This window comes from Oryctolagus cuniculus, chromosome 2 (assembly GCF_964237555.1).
Source record: "Oryctolagus cuniculus chromosome 2, mOryCun1.1, whole genome shotgun sequence".
In the NCBI taxonomy this organism is placed as follows: Eukaryota; Metazoa; Chordata; class Mammalia; order Lagomorpha; family Leporidae; genus Oryctolagus; species Oryctolagus cuniculus.
The window spans coordinates 46554058-46569696 of NC_091433.1; the positions used below are offsets into that span (position 1 = coordinate 46554058).

The 15639-nt window shown below is 49.7% G+C and overlaps 1 protein-coding gene across 2 annotated transcripts in view; it reads right to left on the bottom strand.

Moving 5' to 3' along the window:
* Positions 1-15639, bottom strand: part of SCARA3 (scavenger receptor class A member 3) — a 42607-nt gene that overhangs the window by 11262 nt on the left and 15706 nt on the right. The window contains exons 2-5 of one of the 2 annotated variants that reach the window (XM_002709303.5): positions 11807-11905; positions 10507-10626; positions 4622-4720; positions 2663-3706 (exon numbers count right to left, since the gene is read on the bottom strand). In XM_002709303.5, coding sequence (XP_002709349.3) covers positions 2663-3706; positions 4622-4720; positions 10507-10626; positions 11807-11905 — 1362 coding nt within the window. Of the gene's footprint in view, positions 1-2662; positions 3707-4621; positions 4897-10506; positions 10628-11806; positions 11906-15639 lie in introns of those variants that run through there. The other variant, XM_070068270.1, reaches the window with a different exon arrangement.

Genomic DNA, 15639 nt, shown 5'->3' on the forward strand with positions numbered 1-15639 from the left:
GAAAATTGTGGAGATATTTGTGTATCATATGAATGCGCACCCAAGGATGGCCTCAGCAGAGAAGGATTTTAACATTCAAGTGGCTAGGATGGCCAGTTCTGTGGGTACTAGTCAGCCTAGTCTCCCAACCACCTGTGTCATTGCCTATGGTCTTACGAATAAAGTGACCCCAGTGGCAGGGATGGAGGTTATGCATGGTCTTGGTAAAAGGGACTTTCACTCACCGAGGCTGACCTGGCTGTGGCCACTGCCATTGTCTAATCTGCCAATAGCAAAGATGAATTCTGAGTCCCTGATACAGACCATTCCCTGGGGAGCACAGCCAGCTACCTGGTGGCAGGTTGATTACACCAGACCGCTTCCATCATGGAAGGGCCAGCATTTTGTTCTTGCTGGAATAGACTTTATTCTGGATATGGGTTTGCCTTTCCTGCATGAAATGCTGCTGTCAAAACTACCCTCTGTGAGTTGATAGATTCCCTGATCCACAGTCATGGCATTCATACAGCATAACGTCTGATAAAGGATCTCCCTTCACAGTGAAGGGTGTGAGGCGAGGGCCCCATACTCATGATGATTTACTGGTCTTACTATGCTCTCTCCCAAACTGAAGCCACTGATTTAGCAGAATGGTGGGATGTCCTTTTGAAGACCCAATTACAACACCAGCTAGTTGGCGATACTTTGTGCGGCTGGGGCAAGCTTCTCCAGCAGGTTGTAAATGCTCTCAATCAGTGTCCAACATATGGCATTCTTTCGCCAGCTGCCAAGATTCACAAGTTCAAGAATCAAGGGCTGGTAATTAAGACTGCTGCCTGGCCACTTTGGGCTCCTCATGCCTCTGAATCCACAAGAGTTACTGTGTTGATGTGAGTGATCGATCCTGATTATCAAGGACAAATTGTGCTGCTACTCTACAAAAGAGGTGAGGAGAATATGTCTGGAATACAGGAGCTCACTCAGGTTGTCTCTTAGTATCATCATGCTCGGTGATGAAGATCAATGGAAAACTTCATTAACTCAATCCAGGTAGGAATAATAATGGTCCAGACCCTTAAGGAATAAAGGTGTGGATCAACCCACCAGGTAAAGAAACACAACCAACTGAGCTGTTTTTATTGGAGGCAAAGATGCTGGAAGAGGTGGTTATAAATGCCAGCATGGGCCCGGTTACAGAAATGAGGACCATAATTGTGATAAATATTTCATGACTGTGAATATATTCCTTATTCTGATATGAATATATCTATGTATATTGCAACTAACTTTGCTTGCTTTCATTTCTTGTTCTCTTATGTGTAACATAGATGTGTTGCCTTTATATCACAGTATTTAAATATTGTTAACTTTACATCAAAATATTTAAGTTATGAGATATAAGGGGAAGAATACAAATCACTCCAGGACTTTAACTCCTCTTCTGGGGAAAGAATTATTGCATTCTCGGTTGTACACAGGGTAGTTGTATCACGTTAGGAGGACTTGTGAGCTGGTCATTGTCTATTTAGACATTAAGTATGGTTTAGGAAGATGTGTATGGGTGCCAAGTTGACAAGGGGTGGAGCTGTGATGGTTAATTTTGTGTGACAACTTGACTGGACAACAGGGTACCCAGCTAGTTGGAAAAACACTATACTGAACATGTTTGTGAGGGTGTTTTGATACAGTTAAGATTTAAGTTGACAGATTAGGTTGGCGCCATGGCTCACTAGGCTAATCCTCCACCTGTGGTGCCAGCACACCGGGTTCTAGTCCCAGTCGGGGCGCCGGATTCTGTCCCGGTTGCCCCTCTTCCAGGCCAGCTCTCTGCTGTGGCCAGGGAGTGCAGTGGAAGATGGCCCAAGTGCTTGGGCCCTGCACCCCATGGGAGACCAGGAGAAGCACCTGGCTCCTGCCATCGGATCAGCGCGATGTGCCAGCTACAGCGTGCCGGCCGCAGCGGCCATTGGAGGGTGAACCAACGACAAAAGGAAGACCTTTCTCTCTGTCTCTCTCTCTCTCTCTCTCACACTGTCCACTGTCAAAAAAATAATAAAAAAATAAAAATAAAAAAATAAGTTGATAGATTAAGTAAAATAGATTGCCCTTCTTATAGTGGGGGGACTGATCCAATCAGGTGAAATCCTCTACAGAACAAAATGTCTGACCTTCTCCTGAATACGAGAGAATTCTTCCTGCCTGATGCCCTTTGAACTGGAACACCAGCTCTGCCGACTGTGGACTTGCCAGCTGTTATAACTACACGAGAGGATTCTTTATAATACCTTTCTGTCAGTCTATCTGTCTACACACCATAGCTTCTGTTTCTCTCGAGGACCATGATGAACCCAGGGGGCCACACGGGGGCTGGGAGGAGAGCAGAGCATCAGAGTAATGGGCCTGGGACGGGCAGGTGGTTGGACGGCTGAGAGCAGCGGGTGGTAAGGGAGAAAGCTGCAGGAGACAGAAGTTCAAAAACACAGGTCTGTCTGTCTATGTGGGCCCAATGAAGCAAGTCTCCATGTAAAAATCCAGATTTGTACACCAGACAAGTTAGAAACCATACACTAAGGCTTGTAAGGCTGTTCCCTCTGCTCACTACCCTAGGCGCTTGCTACAGGATTGTATTAGCCTGCTAGGATCCCACCTTACACCAGCAGCCCTGCCTGGGTCCAACACTTACCTCGTACAATGGTGACGTTGTGCAGGATTTCCCCGTGCCTCGTGTCCACGGCCTTCATCTCCTCCACGATCATGGAGAGGTTGCGGACGTTGAAGTCCAGCCGGGCGCTGAGCAGGCTGAAGCGCTCCCGGAGCAGGTCAGTGGTGCCCAGCATGAGGGAGACGGACTTGTTCAGGTAGTAGAGCTCCTCGGCGTGGGTGTGGAAGCCCAGCGTGCAGGAGAGCCGCACGTCATCCAGGTACTTGAGCATACTGTGCACGTGGTTGTCAGTGGCATTGATGTTGGTGAAGATGGTGCCGATTTCTATCTCATGAGACGCCATGCGTCCTTCCAGGGACTCGAACCTCTCTACCGTGCGGTTCTGGGCATAGCGGGTGTGGTACTGGAGGTCATGCATGTTCTCCTCGTGGTCATCCAGGAAGGACGAGATGTTATCCAGCTGCAGTTGCAAGCCCATGACCTGAAGAACCAGGTCGTGCATGCTCTCGGCATTCTGGCTGATGTGCTGAGAGGAGGCCCCCAGCGTGGCTTGGATGTTCTTGACCACTTCTCCGGTCTTGGCGGAGGTGGCGCGTAGGCTGCTAAAAAGCCGGGTGTAGTTCTGCCAGTCTGTGACCATCTTCTGGAGGGTCAGGGTCTCCTCGTCTGTCTTCCGCTGTATGCCGTGGATCCACTCGGAAGTCTGCCCCACGGTGAAGTTGATCTGGTGCACTACAGCCTTGACGTCATAGCAGTCCTGGGCGAGGTCCTTCAGAGAGAGGTCCAGGCCAGCTGTGGTGGCCTGCCAGCCTCTCAGCTGCGCCAGGAAGAGCCCCAGGGACTGGTTGACCTGGTGGATGGAAAAGGAACAGCTGCCCATCTCCTGGGAGATCTGACTGCTGGTGGTGGACAGCAGTTCCTGGGCCTGGGAGGTCTGGTCCAGCTGCACCTCCTGGGCCAGGAGCATCTTCTGAAGGCCCTCTAGCTCCTCCTGCAGTTTCCGGATCTCTTTCCCCAGCTGCCCAGCCTCATGGCAGAAGGAGCAGTTGTTCAGGGCTTTTGGATCTTGCGGAGAGAGGGAAAACATTTTGAGTTGCTGAAGGATCAGGGGATAGTGGTTGTGTAAATAAAACACGTCAGAGCATGATGAATTGGCAAGTAGCTTCCCAACTCTGCGTTCTTTCCTAAGTCCTGCTATGGAATCCTTCTCGGGAAAGCCTTGCCATCTCTATAAAATCTCATTTTACCAAATGCCTTTGTTGTGATCTGAGATGTAGGATTTAGGACACTTTTGCTATTCCCACAGCCAAATTCTAGAAGCCATATCTCCATAACCTTTCTGAGATGGCCAAGCACCTCCCATTTATTCTTTATTTTAAAATTTCTCTGGATACTTTACATCTGTTTTCTCACTTGACCCTCTCTGTAATAAACTTGTGGAGAGGGCGGCACAAAGATTTTCATGCTGTGACTCATGGGCAATGAGGCAGAGAGAAGAGACTTGCAAAGCTTTTCTCAGCTAGTTAGTGGCAGGTCAGGACTTTGTATCTGCATCAGACCACTTCTAAACTCTTGGATGACGGCTCCTTCTGTCTCCTCTCTCAGAACACTCCTGGGTACAGCAGGAGACGAGCGTCGTGGGCTGCAGAGTGGCCTCATGCAGTGACGACTAAAGGGCTGGCCTGTTAAGAGGCTTTGGAGGGTCTCAAAAAATCATTTGCAACGGCTGAGGATATTTTGGGAATGGATCATCTTTGGCTTCCTTTTCTATCTGCACACTGGGTAGATGTGCACCCCTCACAGAGCCACCTGCCCCAATCCTGGATGGATGGTGCTCTGGCTGGCGAGGGAAGCAGGGAGCTGTGAGTGTGTCCTTGTGCCTGGAAGGCCGGGGAAGCCCGCCCTGCTCTGGGGCACCATGGCCCCAGTGAAAGCTGGCGTATGTCACAGTCATCAGCACAGCTAGACTCACACACTTACCCAGCCCCTGGAGATCTTCCTGCATGGACACAAGCTTCTTGTCATACATGGACTGTGCCAAGGAGATGTCTTCTGAGAGAGAGTCCACTTTCCTGAAAACTGTAGGGGAAATACGGATAAGAAACTGGGCAGGGCCTTAGTTCACACAGTGGTCATCTGTTGGGAAGGCATTTTGATCAGGCCCTCTGCAGCCTACACCATTCACTCTCCTGCAGGAGGCGTCCCAATGGCAGAGGAGGGATATGCTTCTGACAGCCAGAGTTCACTGCACATCCCTTTAAAAAAATAATAATTCTCAATCGTATCATCCAGACATCGTGCCAAACATCTTCCTGTATTTCCTTGAGCCTCTTTCACATTGACAGTCATTTTACATACTTTTTTAGAAAAAAAAAAGGAAATGGGGTCAGCATTATGGTGTAGCACGTTAAGCCACTGCCTGCAATTCTGGAATCTCATATGGGCCAGCTGCTCCACTTCTTAATTTTTTTTAAAGATTTATTTATTTGAAAGGGAGAGTTACAGAGAGGCAGAAGCAGAGAGAGAGAGAGAGAGAGAGAGAGAGGTCTTACATCTGCTGGCTCACTCCCCAAGTGGCCACAATGGCCAGGGGTACACTGATCTGAAGCCAGGAGCCAGGAGCTTCCTCCAGGTCTCCCACATGGGTGCAGGGGCCCAACGATCTGGGCCATCTTCTACTGCTTTCCCAGGCCATAGCAGAGAGCTGGATTGGAAGTGGAGCAGCCAAGACTCAAACCGGCGCCCATATGGGATGCTGGCACTAGAGGCGGCGGCTTTTACCCGTGACACCACAGAACTGGCCTCACTGCTCCACTTCTGATACAGCTCCCTGCCAATGCACCTGGGAAAGCAGTGGAAGGTGGTCCAAATCTTGGGCCCCTGTCACCCACATGGGACCAGATGAAGCTCCTGGCTGCAGCCTGGCCCAGCCCTGGCCATTGCAGCCATTTGGGGAATCCACCAGTGGATGGAAGACCTCTCTCTCTGTCTCTCCCTCTCTGTAATTCTGGAAAGGAGAGGAGAGGAGAGGAGAGGAGAGGAGAGGAGAGGAGAGGAGAGGGGAGGGGAGGGGAGGGAGGGAGGGAGGGAGGGAGGGAGGAAGGAAGGAAGGAAGGAAACAAAAGCAATACTGGTATGTTCTAGGCATCTCATGTGTTTTCTTTTATCTTGCTTTATTGGAATCACATCGTGGACATTTTCCATTGAGGCTTACATCACTTTAAAACTATCTTTAGTGTCTCCATCATACTCTATATAAATGATACAATAATCATGTAAAAGTCTCCTATCACTGGGGATATCTGAAGTACCTCCTCTTCTGAGCTTATAAATCAAGCTTGACATATAAATGTGTGTTACACTTGATGCTAGAAATAATACCTGCATGTGATGGTTGTGTGTATGATGATTCTCTTTGGAAAAATTGCTAAAAGTAGAATTATTGGGTCTGTGGGAATTGACATTTTTGAGTCCTTGATGCAAGTTGTCAAACTGTCCCCCAGGGAAGGTTATACCATTGTATCACACTCCATGAAGGGGCTCACGGTTACAGCACATCTCAGCAGCAGGACTCCTGGCTCTCTCTAACAGGTGCCTGGCTGGGCCTGGCAGGGGGAGGAGGGCTTGGGTTGGTCTGGGGATCAACAAAGTGTTTCCCAGAGATCTTCCGCAGGCGCTCGAGGTGGGGGCAGAGGGCTGGATAGTCCCAGATTTACATCAAAATGTTCGATGACCAAGGCAAGTCAATTAACCTTTCTGCAGCACAACTTAATCATTTGTAAAATGAAAATGAGGAGCTAGATGACTTCTAAGGCACTTCTCAGCTCCAAAATCCTATGACTTCAAAGTATTTGGAACCTCTGTCCCCCAGTTAACACTGTTCTCCGAACTGCCAAGAGATTTACTTAATCAGTAACAGTGACCCATTGAGAGTGCCCAGGAATAGTTGTATGCTGTTCCATTAGACTAGCACTTTACGACTTACAGTAGTTATTATTCCACACGTGTCTCTCTCTTATTAAGAGCCTGTGTTTAGAAGGAGGAAGACAGGTACAGAGGTTGAATGACTTTGCTTCCTGTTGTAATGCTTCAAACGTCCACCTTCAAGTCAGGCTCCAAGGACTCATTCATTCCATTCATTTGTAATAATATATTAATTTGTTTAACCATTTTACTTACTCTTTATATCTATTTTTTTCTCATCCTTTTAAAGTTGTTTTATAATACATACAATATAGGCAAGGAGTATACATATGTAACTTACAGAAAAGTAGATATATTTTGGAGATGTGAGCCAATGAATTTTTTTTGCCTTGCCAATATTTTATGATAAACATTCTCAAACAAACAGAATAATCAAAAGACTCCTATGGTGAATCCCCATGGTCACCTAGGTTTAATAATTACCATTTTCTATATTGACTTTATTTCCCATTTCTTTTATCCTTTTATCTATCCACCAATTCAGCTATTTTTTCTGGTATATTTTAAATCATTTTTTTTACTGGTAGCCAAAAACATTCATAAATCACTGCTCTAGACTAGCAGTTGGCAAATTGTGGACTATAGTCCAGCCCAATGTCTGCTTTATTGGAACACAACCACCTCCTTTCATTTGTATTTTGCCTACAATTTTCGCTCTACAATGGCAGAATTTGTTTGTAAAAAAAAAAAATCACATGTGACCTGAAAAGCCTAAATACTAACAATTTAGTCTTAAAGAAAATATTTGCCAAATCCTGCTCTAGATGATAAGCTCCGTAAAGGCAGAATCTATGTTTATCCAGCAGCGTACTGCCCTTGGTCTACTATAGCTGTTGGCCCACAGCGTGCATGTGAGGAATACTTGATTAAATGAATGAATGTAGTGGCTTTTCTTTTCTTTTCCTTTTTTTTTTTTTTTTTTTTGACAGGCAGAGTGGACAGTGAGAGAGAGAGACAGAAAGGTCTTCCTTTACCGTTGGTTCACCCCACAATGGCCGCTGCAGCTGGTGCTCTGTGGCTGGTGCACCACGCTGATCCGAAGCCAGGAGCCAGGTGTTTCTCCTGGTTTCCCATGTGGGTGCAGGGCCCAAGCACTCGGGCCATCCTCCACTGCACTCCCGGGCCACAGCAGAGAGCTGGACTGGAAGAGGGGCAACCGGGACAGAATCCGGCACCCCGACTGGGACTAGAACCCCGGGGTGCTGGCGCCGCAGGTGGAGGATTAGCCTATTGAGCCACGGTGCCGTCCTGTAGTGGCTTTTCAATGTTCACTTGTGGGAAGACCAATTGTGACCAACTCTCTGGACTTCTGATCACAAAGCTTTGAGTAGAACTATTCATACATACACACACACACACACACAAATATGTAGTCATTCATTCAACAAATATCATTGAGTACCTACCAGTCAGGGTCAGGTTGGTGCCACATGATTCTCAGGACTTGAGATACCCGAGCTAGAGGCAAACACTGAAACCCTAAAGGTCTCCTGTGATTGCCTATTCACTCCTCACCCCTAACGCTTCCACTCCTCAGCCCATTCACCCTGGACCTCATTTCCAATCATTTCATCTTCCCAGATGTGATTCCTCGTAGGTGGAATGGGGAGTCTCCCCACTGAAGGCCTGCTGAGAGGATTCAGGGCCTTCACCCTGTCCGCCTTGTCTGGGCTGCTGGAGCTTTTAGGAAGGGTTCCAGGTCCCTCGGTGCTGTGGGCTGAGGTCCTGGGGGGTTACCCAGGAATCTGATAAATTCTCCCGGGGCCAGGTTGCTGCTATTGATCATGGATTAAGGCTCCTCCTCTCACGGTCGGGGATTTTGGTCATTTTTTGGAAAGATCAAGCTCTGAGAAGTATTTAGCAGAGATGGGTGGAGCCGAGCAGAATAGGGGTGAGGAGCTCGGGAAGTTCTGAAACGCGTGGTCCTCAGATCCAGGTGCACATCAGAATGCCCTGAGGAGCTTCCCATAAACAAGTAGGGCCTGAGTGCTACCCAGAGATGATTTAATTCATCTGGACTCTGCGTGTTTGGAGTGGGGGTGGGAGACTCTGGCACTGGGATTGTTAAATTCTCTCCAGGGGTTCTAGTGTACAGATAGGGAAGGGAGACAGTCCCTTCAATGATGACACGTAATTGAACTCAGTGCTCCCAGTACCTGGCACTTACTAGTGGTTGGCTTGGGCTGAGCTAATTCATGCCTTCAGGATTACTGGAAGAGGACTACAGTGTGATTCATATCATTAATATGCTGGCCTGTTGCCTTCAAGCCAAGAAGGCTAGTTAATGGATATCCCCAATCAGGGCCAGGAACAGGTGCCCTTCCTAGCAAGGTGCTTGTCCTCAGGGTGAGCAGGCCTCTCCCTTCTCCTACCCTGGCCCCTAATTTTAGTAGATTAGAACAAACAAACCTAGTTGAGCACGGATTTTCAAGGTTGGAAGCTAAGAGTTGAATGGCATTGCAGTGAGATACCAGCACATTTGTTCCAGTCAGTTTACCATCAGCTGAGCAGCAGAGGGTAGAAGCCACCCAATTGTGACTGGGTCAGCTACTCCAGCGTACAAAGTGCAGTGCAGCACGCATGAGAGGCACCAGCCTTCAGCAGCTCCGTGGGCTCACCTGCAGGCTCTGCTTTAGTAGCACTGGGTGAGACCCAGGAATTCGCATTTTAAGAAATCCTGGGAGGGATCTTAATGCAGGAGGGGATCTAATCTTACTATGAAACCCTCTCGGCCGGCGCTGCAGCTCATTAGGTTAATCCTCCACCTTGCGGCGCTGGCACACCGGGTTCTAGTCCCGGTTGGGGCGCCGGATTCTGTCCCGGTTGCCCCTCTTCCAGGCCAGCTCTCTGCTGTGGCCAGGGAAGGCAGTGGAGGATGGCCTAAGTGCTTGGGGCCTGCACCCCATGGGAGACCAGGAGAAGCACCTGGCTCCTGCCTTCGGATCAGCGCAGTGCGCCGGCCGCAGCAGCCATTGGAGGGTGAACCAACGGCAAAAGGAAGACCTTTCTCTCTGTCTCTCTCTCTCACTGTCCACTCTGCCTGTTAAAAAAAAAAAAAAAAAAAACCACCTCTCAAATAGACCATCGAAGGAGCTTAGAAGACCCCTCATCGAGTGATCTCAACAGCGATGGTCAACAAAACCACCTGAAAGATACTTATGTTAATTTAATTATGCAGGGTGAGGCCCCAGTGTCAATATTTTTTACACTTTTTTTTTTTTTTTGACAGGCAGAGTGGACAGTGAGAGAGAGAGAGACAGAGAGAAAGGTCTTCCTTTGCCTTGGTTCACCCTCCAATGGCCGCCGCGGCTGGCGCGCTGCGGCCGGCGCACTGCGCTGCTCCAAAGGCAGGAGCCAGGTGCTTTTCCTGGTCTCCCATGCGGGTGCAGGGCCCAAGCACCTGGGCCATCCTCCACTGCACTCCCGGGCCACAGCAGAGGGCTGGCCTGGAAGAGGGGCAACCGGGACAGAATCCGGCGTCCCAACAGGGACTAGAACCCGGTGTGCTGGTGCCGCTAGGCGGAGGATTAGCCTAGTGAGCCGCGGCGCCGGCCAAATATTTTTTACACTTTTGAAAGGTCTCAGGTGATTCCAACTTGGAGCTAAAACCAAGAACAGCAAATCTAGTTCCATATCTTTCACCTCTAGGAAAACAAGGAGCCTGGATGGGAGAGTGTCTTGCTCAAAGCCACACCGCTCTTTCTGCATCAGAAATTAGGAGTTTTGATTAGGTAGTGAGATTCCTTAGCCAGAGGATGCTGGTTCTGGGCCTTGGGCTACAGATACCAAGTGCTGATCTTTGCAGGGGAGTTTTTTTTTTTCTGCCAAAGCCCTGAGCAGACACTTCCCTGAAATCCAGGATGGGCAGGCCCTGGACTCACCCAGAGAGGCCAGCACAGCCACGGCCACAAGGAGCAGGGCCAGGAAGAGGTAAAGGATCCGCACCGATGTGTGCAGGGACAGGTTCTTCTGGCAGCGGCTGCAGCGGAGCCGGGGCTGGCCTGTGGCGGGACAGGAGAGGGCAGTAGTTTAGGTCACGGCTTGCGGGAGGGGGAGGCTGGAGCTGAAGGGCCAAAGCTGCACTCCTGCTCTGACCTCCCTCATCACATCTCAAACCAGGCTCAGGAGGGATTGTTCTCCACCGTCATTCTTTTCCTAGCTTATCAACTTTCTCTATGTCCTATAGAGACATAGAGCAGGGAGGGGAGAGGCAGAGTCAGCGTCTTCAATGTCACTCCCTATCACTACCACCATTCAGCCCAGGGCCAGGGGCAGGGGACACCTCTTCCCTCCGTGATCAGCAGCATGGGCGGCCAGCCTTTCTGCACCACTGGGTGACCAGTTGGTCCCAGCTTGCCCAGGAGCTGTCCAGGTTTTAGCACTGAAACTCTCCAGTCATGGTGAGTCCATCAGGTTCACAAAGACTGTCTCAGTTTGAAAACTGAAAAGTCCCGCCTACATCCCCGGGGAACCAGAAGATTGGTCAGCAGTTCCCAGCCACGCGGAGGATAAGCAGTTCTGGAAGGCAAGTCAATGATTTTGGTGCACCAGCTGGTCCAGTGGTAGGAAGGAAGAAGGGAGCCAGCTGTTGTTGGAAACCCGGGCAGGTGACCAACGCCCAAGGGCAATGCAATGATGGCCTGACTATGGAATTTTTCTAATGGGAACTCGATTTCAGCTGAATGTTATGAGCACCAGGAGAATTTAAAAATCCAGATGCCTGGCTTCCAGACCAAAAGCAGCCGGAATTTCTGAGGCTGGTCTCAGGCACCACTGGGTGGTTACGTATGGCCAAGATTGAAAACAACCATTGTAATCTATACTGAAAGCCCTACTCCAAGCAGCAGTTCAGGTGCATGGGCTACACTTCAAGGGACAGTCTGGGCCAGCTGGAAGGAAATGGCCCTGGAGACAGGGGACCTGGCTGGGGGACAGGGCAGAGGACACTGGAAGGTCTCAGGAGGAGCCCTGGAGACAGATGGGCTTGTGTCAAACTTGGACATGGTGTCTACGGTATAGCCGAGGGCGGGCCATGCACCTCTGCCCTTTGCCTTCAAGGAAACAGTAGAGAAAGGAGAGCCAGATTTTGAAGCCATAGAGACATTCTCTCATGAGTTTGGGAGAGGAGCAGGGAGCTCTCAGGCCAGATTGGAAACCAGGGGCAGTGCCCAGGGCCCTTACCCTCCTGGGTGCAGGGGAAGGATGGCATGTCCTCGTCTTCACCTGCCAGTTCCTCTTCGGTGACACACAACGCATCTCCGTCGCCACCCGCCGATCTCACTGTGAGGGAGTCAGTGCTGTCAGATCCAGGCTGAGACCCTGAGCCAGCCATGTCCCTCTCCAGCTGCCCCTTGGGTATCAGTTCCTCCATCCCAAACCCTCACCCACCACGGCGTGCAAGCGAGACCACCTGAGCTCCAGGTGACCTGACTGTACATTGAGTAAAGGGGGATGGAGGTCGGAATCAGGTGCTGGAGGAACTGGGATGTCCCACTTATCAGGGAAGGGGATCTCTGTCTCCCACAAGCTGGAAGGTACTTAGCTCAGTGACCTAAGTGATCTGTGCCTTGCTCTGACCTCTGGGGCTGCCTGACTTGGCTCCAATCCTCCATTTCCTTGGGATCCGAAGGAGACTCCCTCCTCTCCAGGCACAAGGCTGGGTCTGGCCCAGCACAGTCTGCACCAAGACTCTGTGTCCAGCACAGCTGGGAGGCCATGGAGATAAGGAAGTAGGAGCTAGGGGAAGCACACAGGATGTGCACAGACCCCTGTCTCCCATCGCCTCTCCCAGGACCTGCCAGGGTGTCAAAAGGCCAAGGGAGGCCGGCGCCATGGCTCAATAGGCTAATCCTCCGCCTTGCGGCACTGGCACACTGGGTTCTAGTCCCGGTCGGGGCGCCAGATTCTGTCCCGGTTGCCCCTCTTCCAGGCCAGCTCTCTGCTGTGGCCCGGGAGTGCAGTGGAGGATGGCCCAAGTGCTTGGGCCCTGCACCCGCATGGGAGACCAGGATAAGTACCTGGCTCCTGCCTTTGGAGCAGCGCGGTGTGCCGGCCGCAGCACGCCAGCCGCTGCGGCCATTGTGGGGTGAACCAACGGCAAAGGAAGACCTTTCTCTCTGTCTCTCTCTCTCACTGTCCACTCTGCCTGTCAAAAAGATAAAAAAAAAAAAAAAAAAAAAAAAAAACACGCCAAGGGAGAAGCACAGGTCTAAAGCTGATTCAGTGGTTGTTCCCTGAGATCATGCGGCCTCTAAATAAAATCTAAATGATCTATTCTCTCGTTCAAAAGACTGCTCTTGCTCCCCAGACACCACACCCCCCTCCTTCTGGTAAGATCTGGCCTTATATGAACCATGAGGAAGAATGAGCCAAATCCCTCCAGGGGTGTTTGAGAAATATGAGATGGTCTGGAATGAGGGAACCAGGGCTTTTGTTCTGGGAAGTGGGGGTGCAAACTGATGATGGGACCTAACTCTTAGGGGAGTGTCTGTTGAGGGGATTTTCTAAGCTTTGCCTCCAAATCCAGAGGCAATTAAAGGAAAAGATTTGCCTATTAGCCTACTCAACAATAAAATAAAAACAGAAAAGAGAAGATATGAACTCAAGATTCTTAAAATAATCATGTTTGCATGTATATCAGCATGTGTATATTTGTATATTTGTATATTTGCATGTATATCAGCATGTGTATATTTGTATATTTGCATGTATATCAGCATGTGTATATTTGTATTTGTATTTGTTTGCTGACAGGTCCAGTAAACAAAGATAATACAACAGCACTGAGGACCTCTAGCCACTCAGATCATGATCTCTACTGCTTCATTGCTTTCATTTTCCACTAAAAACAGAACCAGGACCCCTTGGAGAAATGGATGACTCTAGGGTAGGGACAGGGTAGACAGAAGAACGTGGAACATCTTGTTAATACAGCAAGCAAGGAAGCACAAAACAAACAAAAATGAAACAGGCATATCACAAGGATAGAGAAATCAGTTTGCAGACACCTCCACTGGTGACATCTGGGCCAATCTGAATGCTCAATCAGGTATAATGCTGCTATGACAAGTCACTGAAAAATCAGATATTCATAGGCCGGTGCTGTGGCTCACTTGGCTAATCCTCTGCCTGTGGAGCCGGAATCCCATATGGGCGCAGGGTTCTAGTCCCGGTTGCTCCTCTTCCAGTCCAGCTCTCTGCTGTGGCCCAGGAGTGCAGTGGAGGATGGCCCAAGCGCTTGGACCCTGCACCCACATGGGAGACCAGGAAGAAGCACCTGGCTCTTGGCTTCGGATCGGCGTAGCTCCGGCCGTAGCGGCCATTAGGGGAGTGAACCAACGGAGGGAAGACCTTTCTCTCTGTCTCTCTCTCTCACTGTCTAACTCTATCTGTCAAATAAATAAATAAATAAATCTTTAAAAAAAATCAGGAATTCATGAGCCCATGACAAGGAGAGATTGACAGGCAGACAGATTAAATAGGAAGAAAGCAAAGGGAGCTCATTAGAGTGGTGCTGAAGTTGAAAAATCTGCATTTTGCAACCATGACAGTAAAGACTGGATCAGGCAAGAACTGTCAGCGGGTGCCGACGTTAGGGTTGTTTTGATGTGCAGCAGAATGCATGCAGGTTCTCAGAGTATCTCCTCAGACTCCTCTGTGGTGGAAAAGGAAGTAGTAAAAGCCAGTAATGATATCAGGGGACTTCACACGATCAATGCAAAATGTAATAAGAGAAGGGCGGACTGGGGTACAAAATACTTTAAAACCCATGCATACAAGGGGTCTACAAAGAGTTCACAGAAGAAGCTATGAAAGTTATGAAAAAGCTACCCATGGATTTTAAAAAAATTCACTGAAATAAACATATCTTTTTTTTTTTTTTGACAGGCAGAGTGGACAGTGAGAGAGAGAGACAGAGAGAGAAAGGTCTTCCTTTGCCGTTGGTTCACCCTCCAATGGCCGCCGCTGCAGCCGGCGCACCGCGCTGATCCTGGCAGGAGCCAGGAGCCAGGTGCTTTTCCTGGTCTCCCATGGGGTGCAGGGCCCAAGCACCTGGGCCATCCTCCACTGCACTCCCTGGCCACAGCAGAGAGCTGGCCTGGAAGAGGGGCAACCGGGACAGAATCCGGCGCCCCAACCGGGACTAGAACCCGGTGTGCCGGCGCCGCAAGGTGGAGGATTAGCCTATTGAGCCACGGCGCCGGCAACATATCTTTTAACTGTACTTTCCTACGAACTTTTTGAAGTTTTAATATACACTGGGGAAATCAGGAAACACCCTGACTGGTGGTCAAAATGACCATCACCTTGGAGGGACAAATGGGCACTGTGAGAAGCACCTACCATTGCCCATATAATGTGCTGGCCAAGAACACATGCTCCCAATATAGTCATGAGGAAACAGGAAGAAAACGCAAAGTGAAGAGCATTTTGTTAAAGAGGGTCATCAAAGACAACAAAACAGGAGAGAGACAGAACCACCAGATGCAGTGCTTACCCGTGCACTGGAGGGAAAGGAACTCTATAGAAGGTATTACCTGGTCAGCTGACAAATGTGCATTATGAACAGTAGATTAAGTACTAAAGTAAATTCATGGAGTTCATAACTATATTTTGATTATGTTTCTATAAGCATTTACAGATAAAAGACTATGATGTATATAACTCATACATAAATGCTTCAGAAAAAATTCTGAATGTGGGCCAGTGCCGCGGCTCAACAGGCTAATCCTCCGCCTTGCGGCGTCGGCACACCGGGTTCTAGTCCCGGTCGGGGCGCCGGATTCTGTCCCGGTTGCCCCTCTTCCAGGCCAGCTCTCTGCTGTGGCCAGGGAGTGCAGTGGAGGATGGCCCAAGTGCTTGGGCCCTGCACCCCATGGGAGACCAGGATAAGTACCTGGCTCCTGCCATCGGATCAGCGCGGTGTGCAGGCCGCAGGGCGCCGGCCGCGGCGGCCATTGGAGGGTGAACCAACGGCAAAGGAAGACCTTTCTCTCTGTCTCTTTCTCTCTCAC